Source organism: Malus domestica, chromosome 01 (assembly GCF_042453785.1).
Source record: "Malus domestica chromosome 01, GDT2T_hap1".
NCBI lineage: Eukaryota > Viridiplantae > Streptophyta > Magnoliopsida > Rosales > Rosaceae > Malus > Malus domestica.
In genome coordinates, this window is record NC_091661.1 from 6,344,253 (window position 1) to 6,360,142 (window position 15,890).

The 15,890-nt window shown below is 38.1% G+C and overlaps 1 protein-coding gene and 1 long non-coding RNA gene across 2 annotated transcripts; both read left to right on the forward strand.

Annotated features, from left to right (window-relative positions):
* Positions 1-316: 316 nt before the first annotated feature.
* LOC103418293 (ribonucleoside-diphosphate reductase large subunit) lies at positions 317-5,276 on the forward strand. The gene is made up of 16 exons (XM_008356426.4): positions 317-838; positions 1,233-1,294; positions 1,380-1,467; positions 1,585-1,848; positions 1,960-2,200; positions 2,282-2,358; positions 2,466-2,636; positions 2,731-2,823; positions 2,930-3,079; positions 3,176-3,427; positions 3,514-3,633; positions 3,928-4,130; positions 4,263-4,412; positions 4,508-4,655; positions 4,764-4,847; positions 4,949-5,276. Exons 1-16 carry the CDS (start codon positions 611-613, stop codon positions 5,045-5,047), a joined length of 2,430 nt encoding a protein of 809 aa, XP_008354648.3. The 5' UTR covers positions 317-610; the 3' UTR covers positions 5,048-5,276.
* An 8,972-nt stretch (positions 5,277-14,248) lies between these two features.
* On the forward strand, positions 14,249-15,471 carry LOC114824051 (uncharacterized). Its single transcript, XR_003772295.2, has 2 exons — positions 14,249-15,043; positions 15,229-15,471. It is a non-coding gene; the product is annotated as an uncharacterized lncRNA (long non-coding RNA).
* The last annotated feature ends 419 nt before the right edge of the window (positions 15,472-15,890 follow it).

The following is a 15,890-nucleotide window of genomic DNA, read 5'->3' on the forward strand; positions in this document are numbered from 1 at the left end:
AGAAAAGGATGAGAATAGAAGGGGAGATTGTTACGCTTAAACCATATTAACATCTTATATTGACCCATATTAACATCTTATATTGAATTTTTATTAAGAGATAAAAATAAAAAATAAAGTGTGAGAGAAGGAGAGGGGTGGGCTTCTCGTAAAAACGAATTTGAATCACATTATTATAACCCATCAATTATGTGTAGATAATATCATAAAAAATAATAAGGAAGAAGGAAGGTAAATTGCAAAATATCCTATCACTTTCCCAATTGACCTTTTATTTATTTTCGCGGGAGGCGCGGGCTACTACAGTGGTGGGCCCCATGATCCGCCTAAACAGACAGCTTCGCAAAACACACTCGAGCCCTCACTCAGCGGTCAAACCCCCACCCCCACCCCCACCAAAAGCAAGAACCGATCTATTGGGCGGGAATTTTGACAAAAAATTTGAACATGGAGGGAAAATTAAAGTAAAAAAAAATCAAAAGAAAAGTTTTTTGTCTTGTATATAGATAACCCTCTCATCTTTTTCGTCTCCGTCCTACTCCTTCTGGCTTGCACGCGACCTGTTCGACGAAATTCCCCATAGAGAAAGGCAAGTGAAATCCATAAGAATATGTACGTGGTTAAGAGAGATGGGCGGCAGGAGGCCGTGCATTTTGACAAGATTACGGCGCGCTTGAAGAAGCTCAGCTATGGCCTTAGCACCGACCACTGCGACCCTGTACTAGTGGCCCAGAAGGTCTGCGCTGGGGTCTACAAGGGCGTCACCACCAGCCAGCTTGATGAATTGGCCGCCGAGACTGCCGCTGCTATGACCGCCAACCACCCTGACTACGCCTGCGTCAGTCTCTTACTTTTTCCCCTTTCAACTTTTATATCTGTATTTGTTTCTGCTCCTGCCTGACGTTTTGTTTTTATTTTTTTATTATTTAATTTCGGTTTACTCAAGTATATTTCTGTTCATGTCAATTTCGTCTGATAATTTGGGGATAATTGAAATAATTGCTATCTTGTAATTTTTTTCTGTCATTTCTCTAATTTTTGCAGTTTCAATTTTTTGGTACATATTTTCTTTTGTATTGTTCACCACTCTGAGTATATCTATAAAATTCTATGGCTTTTGGTTGATGCAATCCCTGTTTGGTAGCTGGCCTTGTGTGTTTTTTTTTTCGTAGTTGACATGATGAATTGGTAGATTTCTTGAATTAATGTAAATTTGTTTAAATTCTGTGCAGTTGGCTGCTAGAATTGTAGTCTCGAATCTACACAAGAACACTATGAAATCGTTTTCTGAGACGTGAGTTTAATCATGATTCGTTGCTATCTTTTGTTGTTTATTTTAGTTTGATTTTCATGCTGATTGAAGTGGGTGGTCATTGCAGGATCAAAATGATGTACAACCATGTCAGCGAGAGATCTGGGCTCAAAGCCCCTCTGATAGCTGATGATGTATACGAAATCATCATGAAGGTAAATCACTTTAGAAAATTATGTTTATTTTGTTCGAGTATAATTATGCATGCATCTCGCTTAGAAATTTAAAGTGGCTTATGTGCTTTGTATTGTTTTTATTGAATTTTGTTTCAGAACGCGGCTTGTCTGGATAGTGAGATCATTTATGATCGGGACTTTGACTATGATTACTTTGGCTTCAAGACTCTTGAGAGGTCTTACCTGTTAAAGGTTCAAGGCAAAGTTGTAGAAAGGCCTCAACACATGCTAATGAGGGTTTCTGTTGGGATTCACAAGGACGATATTGATTCTGTTATCAGGACATATCATTTGATGTCTCAACGGTGGTTCACTCATGCTTCTCCCACCCTCTTCAATTCTGGAACCCCAAGGCCTCAAGTATGTGTAGTGTTATGCATTCTCTTGTTTATATTCTTTTTTGAAGGATTCAAAGTTGTTATTTTGTTGTTCAAATTTAGTTACTTAATTCTTCCTGATTTGATTTTGCAGTTGAGCAGCTGCTTCCTTGTTTGCTTGAAAGATGATAGCATTGAAGGCATTTATGATACCTTAAAAGAATGTGCTGTTATCAGCAAATCAGCTGGAGGAATTGGTGTCTCTGTCCACAACATTCGGGCCACAGGCAGTTATATTCGTGGAACAAATGGAACCTCCAATGGCATTGTTCCAATGTTGCGAGTTTTCAATGATACTGCTCGTTATGTTGATCAAGGAGGAGGCAAGCGGAAAGGTAGTGTTGTCATTATATTGGGTTTTATAATGTATCATTGAAGTGAGCCATCAAGTTTAACACTGATTTTTATGCTTCTAGGTGCTTTTGCTGTGTACTTGGAGCCCTGGCATGCTGATATATTTGAATTTCTGGATTTAAGAAAAAATCATGGAAAGGTGTGTATATCCATAACTCATCTTTGAATGTGTGTACTAGTTTTGTTTTATCTTTTGGGGTATTCTCCTTTAGCTAATGTAATAATGTGGAATCTATTGTTTCACAGGAAGAACACCGAGCCCGTGATCTTTTTTATGCACTTTGGGTGCCTGATCTCTTCATGGAAAGAGTTCAAAAAGATGGAAATTGGTCATTGTTTTGTCCTAATGAGTCCCCAGGTTTGTCAGATTGCTGGGGTGAAAATTTTGAACAGCTGTACACCCGATATGAAAGAGAGGTATACAAAAAAAATTTCTTTCACTGAATTTGTTAACTTTAGATATGTTCATTATAGCCGCTGGGAATGATTACTCAATGATACTTCTGCACAGGGCAAGGCCAAAAAGGTTGTACAGGCTCAGCAACTTTGGTTTGAAATTCTTAAATCGCAGATGGAAACTGGAACACCGTATATGCTTTTTAAGGTGATTTATATACTTAGTAAAATCTGACTTCTAAGCTGTGAATTCATATGCTTTTCTTTATTTAATGTCTTAATCCTCTTTTTTTGAGTAATTGTTTTCATTTTAGGATACTTGCAATAGGAAGAGTAATCAACAAAATCTGGGAACCATAAAATCCTCAAACTTGTGTACTGAGATAATTGAGTATACAAGTCCAACAGAAACTGCTGTATGTAATCTGGCATCAATTGCTTTACCGCGATATGTTAGGGAGATGGTGAGTCTTTTTGGTTTGCATTAACATTAACTTGTTATTATCAGTTTTACCCATTTGAGCTGATGATTTGGTATTGTATACATTTTGATATTACAGGGCGTCCCTGTGGAGTCACATCCATCTAAGCTTGTTGGTAGCAGAGGTTCCAAAAATAGATATTTTGACTTTGACAAACTAGCAGAGGTCACTGCAATTGTGACTGCAAACCTCAACAAGATAATTGATGTCAATTACTATCCTGTTGATAGTGCAAAGACATCAAATTTGCGAAATAGACCAATCGGAATTGGGGTTCAAGGTCTTGCTGATACCTTCATCTTGCTTGGCCTGCCCTTTGATTCAGCTGAGGTATTTCCTCCCGTTTTCTGCTTGTTACTTTATTTAATATCTTGTATATGCTGGTTTCCATAATTTATTTATGCTTTGAACTGTAGGCTCAGCAACTGAACAAGGACATATTTGAGACAGTATATTATCATGCTCTCAAGGCTTCTTCTGAGTTAGCAGCAAAAGAAGGCCCGTATGAAACATATATTGGCAGTCCTGTGAGCAAGGTACTAAATCTGAAGAGCTCTTTTTTGTGGCAAACTTCCTATAATTAAAGTCCTATTTTCCTACTCTTGTTATGCATTCTAAGACATTCTCAGGTTGAATATAGATGGTTAAGGTTTAAGGAAATTTTGTGCTGAATTTTCATTTCGTTGATGCCATCGGAGTTGATGATTAACCTTTGCATGCATGTCTATCTGTTCGATATCAGGCAGTTATGGTTTTATAGGCTGGAAAGTTGACCTTTCATACCAAACAAATACTAGCTATAAGATCTTAACTAGTTATTTATTTTTCAGGGAATTGTTCAGCCAGACATGTGGGGTGTGACACCTTCGGATCGATGGGATTGGGGAGCACTTAGGCAGATGATATCAAAGAATGGAATCAGAAATTCACTTCTTGTAGCCCCAATGCCTACTGCTTCAACTAGCCAAATTTTGGGGAACAATGAGTGTTTTGAACCTTATACTTCGAATATCTACAGTCGCAGGGTTTTGAGGTTTGTTTTTATTCTCATTTTGTTTCCATTTGTAAACACTTATTTATTTATTTATTTTTTATAGATATGTTTTCTTTGATTCTTTCCGTTTTGACTGTATATGGATTCTGAACTCTCTCCCTTTTTTCTTAGTGGCGAGTTTGTTGTGGTGAATAAACATCTTCTTCATGACTTAACTGAGATGGATCTTTGGTCTCCTGCAATTAAGAATAATATCATCTATGAGGATGGCTCGGTTCAGAAAATTCCCGAAATCCCAGATGATCTGAAAGTCATTTACAGGTATGAACTTGTCATATCCCTAATTTCCTTCTCCATTAATTCATTTCTATATATTTTCAAAGAATAAAATGCTAATATAATTTTTCTGGAATCAGAACTGTTTGGGAGATCAAGCAAAGGACTTTGGTTGACATGGCTGTTGATAGGGGATGTTACATAGACCAGAGTCAAAGTCTTAATATACATATGGACCAACCCAACTTTGGGAAGCTTACTTCATTACACTTCTATGCTTGGACAAAGGTACACACACGCCCAAGCAGACACTCACACACAAGCTCTATTTTTCGTTGTTACAGTATCTAGTACCTTGTAATCACATGCTAATTTCTTTTCTATCAAATACATTAGGGTCTGAAAACAGGGATGTATTATCTGCGGTCTCGTGCAGCAGCTGATGCCATCAAGTTTACTGTTGATACTACAATTCTCAAAGTAATCAGCGTTCAATATCTTGTATTTTACTAATTGATTCTTAAAATTGAATTGTGCATATTATTAACAACGCTGTTGCTGGGATGGTGAATGAAATACAGGAAAAGCCAGAGGTAGCAGAAGATGATGTTGGTACACAAAAGGCACAGATGGTATGCTCTCTGACAAACCGGGAAGATTGCATGGCCTGCGGAAGTTAGAGCTGATATTTACGGAGTATGAAGAGACGAGGATTTTGAAAAATCCGGTGACGAAGTATCCTAGTTTGAGAATCAAATTTAAACGAAGTGAAGATGTATGTGTGTATAGTTGCAATACTGCTCTGCTACTTGTTATAATGTCTTATGTATTCTGTAAAATTGGAGCTCTGGTTCTCGTGAACGATTATTAGTTATTATATATGGCAGAAATTACCCTTTTCACTGCTAATGATTTAGTACCTCCTCACCTCACCAACAAGAGAAATGATCTGCAACCTGCACCAACCGCATCTCCTCTTGCAAATTGCAATGGTATTCCAACCGTGATGCAATGCGAGAAAATCTAGGGCCTCCTCACCTCACCAACAAGAGGATTGACCTCTCATCTTAACCTTGTTTGTTGATTATGGGTTCTGGAGACCTGAGATTTTCTCGTCTTTTGTTTATGGTGTTGCAAGTTTGGTGGCGATCCATGACAAGTAACACGATGTTTTATTTCTCTAATATTCTCACATCTGGTATTTAGAGTTTTCACATAATCTTACCTTCTGTTATAACAATTCTTAACAATAACGTTAACATAAAACATTCACATAATTTAGTTAGTTGCTTTTCTTGGGTCTTTTGAAAAGACCCCCTGTTTTACTAACAAAAAAAATTCACAGCTCCTAATGTTTCTAATGTTGGGTGCATAATATGCACTTATGATTTCATTCTATGATCTATTTTGATGTACAGCCGACTCTACTTAGTTGGATAAAGCCTTGTTGTATGTATTTCCATGTAGCTTCTGGTGATCAGGTCTAGTGTACAAACAATCTCCATGGAAAATTAACACAACTCTTTGGTTGATTTTATACGCATTTTTTATAACTCTTTTGCTTATTATTTAGTCATGGTTCTTTGTTATGTCGTTGGTTTTAATGTGTTTTGTGAGTTAGATATTATATCTTTGAGAACGAAACATAGATTTTACGCTGGAAATATGAGCAAACCCGAAGAATTGTTGAGTTGGGCTGCATGAGCTGTGTTCTGACTGGTGCAAATTTAGATGACTTGGGCTTGTTGAGTCGACCCATTGGTTTTTTCAAATTTACTTGGTCTGATGCAATTCAGCCCAGTCGGTGATATCAGCCCAATGGGTGCTTTTCCCAATCTATTTGGTGGATTAGGTTTCCCATAACAATTTGGATTAACCTCTTTTTGGCATGTGGAGTAAAAAAAAAAAAAAAAAAAAAACACATGAAAATTTAAGGGGAGAGAACGGCCTAATAAGAGGGTAAAGAACATGTGATTTTTTAGGTTCACTGTTACAATGGTATTTCGTCTTAGTAGTACAAGGATATGTGGAAAAAAACTAGCCCATGTCATATTATTGGCAAAGAGTCTGAATTTAGCAATGTCTTTTGTGCCATGCAAGTCCTCTTCAATAATAACATGGGAAGATACATAGACCTGCACATCTACACACACAAACAGAATGCACAAATCATGTGTAGAGAGAGAAGCTGAGAGCTCAAGGAGGAGAAATTGGAGGATTCAAGTCGGTTCTTTTTATGCTTTCAAATTCAATCATTTTGTTATTCAAGTTTATGATGAACTTAGTTTCTTTTGCTTGGGCTGGGCTACAATCTAATTTAGCTATGAATGCCCAATATTTTGAAGTTATTAATTCAATCCACCTTTGCATGTTGCCATTTAGTATTATGGTCTAGTGATATTTTTTTTTATTTCTAAGTAAGAGGTTTTAGGTTCGATTCTTGTCAAAGACGAATTTGAACCACATTACCTTTGCATGTTGAGTGTTTGTTATTATTATTATTAATGTATCCAATTAATCGACCATTAATTGTTTGATTAAAGTGGGTTGTTAGTAAGGAACGCAACTAATATAACACAGGAGAGTATTAGTGAGATTAGGGAAAATTACTATCAACATGCTAGGTGAAATCGCTGGCCTAGCGTTTTATTAATTTTGTGCTTCTTAATTGGTTTATTTACTTGTCTTCAATTCACTCTTCAATTCAATCTTTTTTTTTTTGTTTGCTTTTAAATTTCGTTAATAAATAGGTTAACTCGATTCTTGTCGGAACAATGCTCTACTACTATTGTATTACTTGAACGATATTGTGTGTTTGCAACTATCTTAACAAGTTTTTGGCTTGCCACCTCATATCTTGTTTAATTTATTTATTTTTCGTGATTTTTATCTCATTTTTTTTTCATTGTTCCTTGAAGGTGAATATCTGGTACGCCATCATTGGATTGCGAAGTAGTTGAATTTGAACCTGAAATTGAGCACAAGCTTTGTGCAATCCGAAGGAAACGAAGAGAAGAATGCGAGAAGAAGGATCGGCAAAGAGGAAACGACGATTGTGTTGATGTATAATGAAACAATGCGAGACCTTGATGTCACGACTACTTCAACTCAACGTCAAGTATTGTCTTCCACGATGCTGCCCGAAATTATGAATGGAAGAATATGCACTTTAATATGGTGCCATTTTTTATGGTTTGAGTACTGAAGATCTATTAATTTTCAACATATAATGTCCGACATGACATTGGCACAAGGAGTAATGTTAGACACCGTGCTGAAAATATATCTAATATGTGCCCAGGAATCTTTACTCCTCAAACCATACAAAGATCGAATCATATTAAAGTGAATATTCTTCAACTCATAATTTCAGCCAACATTGAGGAGGACAATGCTTGATGGTGATGTTGGAACAGTCAAGATATCAAGGTCTCTCATTGTTTCATTCTGTATCAACGCAATCTTCTCTTCCTCTTGCCGACCCTTCCTCTTTCTTTCTTCTCTTTGTTTCCTTCGGGTTGCATGAAGCTTTTGCTCAATTTCGAGTTTAAGTTCAACTAGTTCGGATTTGATGATTGCGTGCCAGAAATTAGAAAATGTTGTTCATATACCTTCTAGGAGAAGGAGTTTAATTATGGATAAGCCTTCATAAAAGCAATCGCTTTTGTTACTTATTGATATTGCTTTTTGCATAGGAATTGATATCAAAGTGAAGAAGGATCATGGAATATATACGATCAAATGAGTAGCAACTAGCAAGTTAATGGATCATAAGCAAAATCCTCTCTCAAGTTTTTTATTTTTTATTTTTATTTATTTATTTAATTTAATTTTTTTAAAGGAGGACAACTGATGGCAAGTTACTGTTATCCACCATTTCCGGGGGCCGGGAAAACTCACGGTTATCCTCTCTCAACTTTTGATATATGAATTAATTAATATACATGCACGTACGCAGTGCATTGAATTGAGAATATGTAGTTGCTTTGCTGGCTTGCCCCATTTACATCGTTTTCTCTTCTTTTTTTCTTTGGTCCGACCCCATGCTCCATCGTTTGTGCATGTCTCGTCCATCGTCATTGCGCACGTTTATGCTATAGTTTTCATTAACACAAACACACACACACACATGTATTATTGATAGATATTTAGTGTTGGGACAATGGATTTGAATCTCATATTAAGCCAATATGATTAATATAAACTCGAAGTCTGACAATATACGTATATCTTACATAACTTGCATGGTAGACGAACACGATCATAGATTCTGTTTGGGCTTGAAATAATAGCTTGGGTCGAGAATGGGCTAACCCCACAATCCTTAGCCCAGTAAAGATCCCTCATGCCAATGAATTTTTAGCCTAAGAAATGGTAGTCCTTATGAAAATAGGACTGTGTGAGGACTAAGATCAGATGTGGCTTGGTCAAGTCCTATGTAAATTGAAATTGCCAAGAATCAAAATAAAGCTTTGATTAAATGCGAACTATCCCAAGGATTAGATTAATTCTTGATCAAATAAGAATGAATTAATCACATAATAGGGTGAAGTTCATAATCCCAGATGGAATCAAAGAAGCCAAGAATGGATGAAGATGAAGTCTTGGCTAAGAAAGGAATTAAAGAGATAAAGGGAATATTCAAGTAAATACCGAGTAAACACAGTCCCATCAGGACTTTACCTTGGCAGACTTGTTTATCACAAATGCTATCCCTATAAATAGAAGAGGTTCTGCCACGTGAAAAGCCCCTTCCACTCAACAAACAACTGATACGCTCAACACAAAAACCTTTCTCACACCCTGAGAAAATGCTAATTATTCTAACCCTCTCGTCAACACATATTTAGTTTGGATTAACAATACAATGTTGGCAACTTGTGACTTCTTCAGTTTTTATTAACACCACTGGAGTCGTAGAATCAAGCAATTTATGAGCAGCTTTAGTTTGAATTAACAACATTGCTTCTGTTGGTTGATTATCTATCCAAGTCTTAGCCAGCAAAGAATTCTTAATTCTTTAGAGGTCACTTCATTAGTTTCTTATGAAGTGAAGTGTTCTATAATTGACTACTTTCATGTGCATTTTGTAGTTCGGCATTTAGATGGGGCCGAACCATGTTCACCGTAAAAACGCTCATCTCCTTTGAATACCTATGCCCTTACAACCTGATCCCGATTCGGTGCACCTATATTTTTATAAATATAGTTAAGCCAGTTGAACCTAGTGGAGGAGATCTTGAACTTCACAGTGAATTAGGTAACCTCGTCTTAAGGTTCTAGAACCCTAGGTTGAGAGGTGTTTGTACCATACTTAGGGCCTCCGTATTTATACCTTGTATAAATACTCGGGGGACTCAAATGTAATTATGTAATAAATGAATGGGCAAATATGTAATTACATTTGAGTCCCCCGAGTATTACATAGCTCTTAAAATGGGTACCCGAACCATGATCATCCTGAACGACGCCAAGCTCGTCCACGAAGCGTTGATCGAGAAGGGCACGGCAAACCAGGTGGCAACCATCATGCATGTTGAAATGTATGTATGGGAAGACCGGGACTGTGAGCCTAGAAAGCTACTCCTGCTCGGTCAGTTCTGCCAATGATGACGTTGTTTCGCACCGGCAAGCAGCGTGAGATTTCCCAAGTCGGTAAACTCTACAGAGAGTCAGGTGGATCTGCAGAAACCAGTCTACGTACAAAGATCAATTCTTGCCTTACTGTGCTTTTGGTTGCGACATGAAAACACCATTTGCAGGAACTCTATTCCGTTTCCCTCTAAGGAATGCAAACCAGGCGGTAACCAGTAAGCTTTCTAGACCGGGACTATGAGCCCAAGAGGCTTTACTCCTGCTTGGTCAGTTCTGCCAGTGATGATGTTATTTCACACCGGCAAGCAGCGTTGAGATTTCCCAAGTCGGTAAACTCTACAAAGAGTCAGGTGGATCTGCTCTTGCACTCAATCTTCTGCACTTCCTCAATGCTCAGCTTTTCGACGCCTAGAATCACCAAACACTCGTCCAAAGCATCGCGTTTGACGCTGTTATACACTTGCACACACTCATTTTCGTAGCCGGACGGAATCATACGATCTGCAATCTCCTTCAATTTCACGACGACATCAGGATGTATCAGGGTGTAAAGGGAAAGATTTTACATTTACGAGATTTTGCTCTGCGATAACACATGGGAAACAAAAACAAAAGCAACAAAGGTGCAGATGAAAGGCAAAAGCAATCAAGTGAGCTGCGAGAAACAAAAGCAAAAGCAAGGAATAAAAAGAGAAAAGAAAAAGCAAAAGGATGTCTGGAAATGGAGTGGGAAACAAAAGCAGAAAGCAGAAAGTAAAAGCAAAAAGCAAAAGCAGAAAGAAAAAGAGGATAAAAAAGAAGCAGAGATAATTGCGGTGGTGATGGCATGCAGAAAAGAGAATTATGGGCGTGACCCATTGAGCGAGGGTTGGATTTATTTTTGAATGATGTAATTTATTTTTCTTATCTTTCGGAGAAATATGTATAACCCCATCAGAGGGTAAAAAAAAAAAAAAAACCGGCAAGCCCAAAATAATGGGCTGGAATGTTATGTGGGGGGGGGGGGGCAAGGCCCATATGCCCAAAAGAGCCAGGCCCTATGGCTTCAAGTTCATTCGGCACCCTGCCACTATTATCACCAACTATGTGATCAAAAGTACGTCCAGTACTCCAAATTTATTCAGCACCCAGCCGCTATTATCACCAACTAGGTGATCAAAAGTACGCCTAGTACTCCAAAATAATTCGGCAGCCTGTCGTTATTATCACCAACCAGGTGATCAAAAGTACGCCCAGTACTCTAAAATTATCCGGCAGCCTGCTGCTATTATCACCAACCAGATGATTAAAAGTACGTCCAGTACTCCAAAATTATACATGAGCATCACTCATGTCAATCATACATTCATGAGCATCACTCATGTCAATCATACATAAACATTCATGAACATCATTCATGTCAATATTCATGAGCATCACTCATGTCAATCATACATAAACATTCATGAACATCATTCATGTCAATATTCATGAGCATCACTCATGTCAACATTCATAAGCATCACTCATGTCAACATCCATGAGCATCACTCATGTCAATCGACATAAAGATTCATGAGCATCACTCATGTCAATCAGCTTCGAAAGCTTCATTTACAGAGCTCCAGCTTCGAAGCAGCTTTGAAAGCTTCATTTATAGAGCTCCAGCTTCAAAGCTTCACTTTAAAAGTTTCACCTACAAAGCTTCAGTGCATGGTATACAAAGACCGTCTCCGAACAACCGCCACTTCGGCCCATACATGGATTAAAGTTGAAGTCTCCAGCCAACAGCCTCTATTGACTGAAGACTTGGGGGACTACACTATGTACCATATATTGGGCTTTCACAACTGGGCCTCATGAAAAATACTTGGGGGACTCTAGCCCATTATTTATGTACTGAGGAATGAACCCTTATTCTATAAAAGGGACTCCCTCACTTTCATTAGAGAGCACTCATTGTTCATGTACTAAGGAACGAGCCCTTATTTTATAAAAGGGACTCCATCACCTTCATTATAAAGCATCGCCGCCTGCTGAGCAACCGCCTCGCCGCGAGCATCAACTCTTAGCCCATCACTTATGTATTGAGGAGCGAGCCCCTTATTCTATAAAAGGGACTCCCTCACTATCATTAGAGAGCATTGCCGCCTGTTGAGCAACCGCTTCTCCGCGAGCATCAACTCTTAGCCCATCACTTATGTATTGAGGAGCGAGCCCTTATTCTATAAAAGGGACTCCCTTACCATCATTAGAGAGCATCGCCGCCTGCTGAGCAACCGCCTCGCCGCGAGCATCAACTTTAGCCCATCATTTATGTATTAAGGAGCGAGCCCTTATTTTATAAAAGGGACTCCCTCACCATCATTAGAGAGCATTGCCGCCTGTTGAGCAATCGCCTCGCCGCGAGCATCAACTCTTAGCCCATCACTTATGTATTGAGGAGCGAGCCCCTTATTCTATAAATGGGACTCCCTCACTATCATTAGAGAGCATCGCCGCTTGCTGAGCAACCGCCTCGCCGCGAGCATAAACTCTTAGCCCATCATTTATGTATTGAGGAGCGAGCCCTTATTCTATAAAAGGGACTCCCTCACCATCATTAGAGAGCATCGCCGCCTGCTGAGCAACCGCCTCGCCGCGATCATCAACTCTAGCCCATCATTTATGTATTAAGGAGCGAGCCTTTATTCTATAAAAGGAATTCCCTCACCATCATTAGAGAGCATTGCCGCCTGCTGAGCAACCGTCTCGCCACAAGCATCAACTCTAGCCTAACATTTATGTATTGAGGAGCGAACCCTTATTCTATAAAAGGGATTCCCTCACCTTCAATGCCACAAGTCGAGCCAACCAAGGCAACATAAGCCACAAGTAGAGCAACCTCGCAACATGTGCTACTTTTAGTTGAGCATCATTTCAGATTGAGCACCGCCTCATATCGAGTATCGGTTCAAGACGACATCTAGTTACTTTGGCCCACACATGGACTGAATTTTAAGTCTCCAGCCAAAAGACTCTCTTGACTGAAGACTTGGGGAACTACTGTTTGTACCATACTTAGGGCCTCCGTATTTAGACCTCGTATAAATACTCGGGGGACTCAAATGTAATTATGTAATAAATGAATGGGCAAATATGTAATAAGTGAGGAGCCCTTATTCTATAAAAGGGACTCCTCACCCTCACAATGAGGAGGACTCACTCTCACATTCCAAAGCTCTCACCCTCACAATCCTCTCACAAAACAGAGAAATACAATATCAGTGTGGACGTAGCCCAAACATTGGGGTGAATTACGATACATCTTGTGTTCTTTACTTTCTTGTAGATTCACGGTCGGATTTACTTTGTTCCAAGACCCCTCCGGTTTTGTGCATCAACAAGAGGTGTTCCTTTGTTAGCCATAGTCGCTCAAGTGCAGAAGTCAGCAACGCATTCGATACCACTACTGCATCTATTCTACTCGCCTGACCAAGCTCGGTTGCAAGTTGGCACGTCCACATTCACAAAAAACAACGTAATTAACTCATAATTACTCAGCATGCATGCCAATGTAACCTAACCACTGGTCTTGATCGTTAGGTGTGGTGGTTTTGAAGTTTTGCTGGCACTATGCCGTGCGAGAAAGACACGACCATGCACGACCCCATAAAGCTATATAGATTTATAAAGATTAAGTTTTTTTTAACCTACTGTTGATGCAGAATGCACAGTGACGTATAGTAGTAGAGAAGAATTATTGCAGTCCCCTTAATTAGGGGAATGGGCCAAGACTCAAAGCTGTACTCGATCGATCACAGTCGCATCGCATATATATATATATATATATACGTGTACAAAATTCAAGAAATTAAGAAAGATATATTGAGGGAGGGAAAGACAGATAGCACCAAAATAAAGCCTAGAAAGGTGCTGAGGCAAAGGGACAAGATTTCCTGTTATGGGGGGTCTCTCTAAACTCTAAAGACGAAAACAACACATAGTACTAGCTGCTGATGAGGTAGGACCAAAACAGGTTCCCACCTAATTAACCATTTTCTAATGGAAGCCATGACTTAATCCCTAACTTCCCTTTTTTCTTTACTTTCGTTCTTTTCTTTTAACCCTCGTAAGTTTGTTACTAAATAAAATAAAAAATGTCACATCAATCATCTCCCAAATTAAATCATAATTTATATTAAATTATTTTATTATTAGATGCATCCACGCGTTTTTTTAATTAAAATTTCACATCTATTAATTGCATGTGTAATTAAATAGAAACAATGTCAATATAATTAGTGGTGAATTCCGGCCTTACCTCAGAAACTTTAGCACATCGATCCTTTCCTTTCCCTTAGTTGGTCAAGTGTTCCCATCTTTTCTTCGCGTTTGATTTGACAAAAATTAAGAGAGCAAGCTAATATATAACCTTTTTCATGGTCCACTTCTTTTTTCTTAGCTTTTTAATAAGAACATCCAGGCTCCAACCCTTGAATAAGACCATTTTTTTGAAATTAACAAGCTGGCATTCTTTTCTTTCTCAAAGCTTTTCAACTTTCTATTGCCTTCGAACATTACTTTTACTTGTAGAAGCATCTGATTTCTAGCTCTCATCTCTCTCTCCCTCTTTCTCTCTCCACACCACATATTTCAAATTAACAATCCCCTACACACACAATTGCGCATTGAATTGCCCATGTTTCCTGCTCTCACCACCTTTTGGTCACCAATTGCCTCAAAACCAAACTTCACCAAACCATCTTTCACCATCTGATCTCTCTCCATTCTAGCAATCTAGTTTACTTAATTTGGAACAAGCAAACTTAGCATGGCTTCAAGTAGACGGCCTCTAGTTGTACTCGTATCGGTATGGCTTTTTGTGACGTTCATCTTCATTCCTCACGGAAATTGCCATGCCTCACCCACAACCGCCGCCCAAGTCTTCAGGTTCAAACCCAAGTACATGCAGAATTCTGGCCACTTTTTGGGCTTCTTTCCGAGAAGGATACCTATACCGGCTTCTGGCCCCTCAAGGAAGCACAATGGTATCGGCTTAAGAAGTTGGAGATCACCCTGATCAACATATCTATAGCTACACAAGTTTAATTTTTGACAAGGTGATCGCCTGTTTTTTTTTCTTTTTTTCTTTTTTCCTTTTGTTTCATTTTTGTTTTAGTATTTTCTTTAATTTTCTTCACCAGAAACATGAAGATTTGGTTGACGGGCAATGTATATATAGAACTGCGAAAGGATAATTCATATTTTTGGTTGTTTAATATGACAATGTTTTTAGTTTGTCCAGGTACAGTAATGCGTATTGGTTTCTGAGATTTCCTACAGATGTATACTAGGAGAAAGACTGGTTGGTTTTATCTTAATTCTGTGTTTTGGTGTGCTTCAGCAGTAGATAATAACAGCTTCACAGACTCTAATTACTGAATCACTGATATGATAATGACTTCAATGTATTATTGTTTTCCATTTCAATGTCGTTCTGTATATTATAGTAAATACTATACGTGCAATTAATACGTATATTTCAACATGCAGAAGCGTTCTACATATTTTTCCACTTTTACACTCTAATTATTTACAAGCGCTTTGGCCGAATGATTAAAGTAATCGAAAAATAATTATTTTGATTTCTATAGTGGAGTGTACTATAATTGTAATTGTGTGGGTACATATATATATATATATATATATATATATACCAAACAGAATCATGTAACTATGAGATTTTAACTATCATGAAAGTATATTGTATGATTAAAGAAACAACTACTATTTAAGAGAGGACACCGAGTTGTATTTATAATGCACGTTAATATTTGAAGCATGATTTTATAATGTAATTAATCCATGTATAATTAACAATCATGATGGGTAAAGTTATAAAAAAGGTAAACATAAGATAATACAGAGAATCACATTGTTTATTTAAACTAACTCAAAAGTAAATAA

Bases quoted from the DNA above. Each gene is read 5' to 3' on its own strand.
- LOC103418293 (XM_008356426.4), top strand. From the start codon at position 611: ATGTACGTGGTTAAGAGAGATGGGCGGCAGGAGGCCGTGCATTTTGAC. The intron at 1,295-1,379 runs GTGAGTTTAATC...TGGTCATTGCAG, and splicing joins ATGAAATCGTTTTCTGAGAC to GATCAAAATGATGTACAACC. The intron at 1,849-1,959 runs GTATGTGTAGTG...TTGATTTTGCAG, and splicing joins CTGGAACCCCAAGGCCTCAA to TTGAGCAGCTGCTTCCTTGT.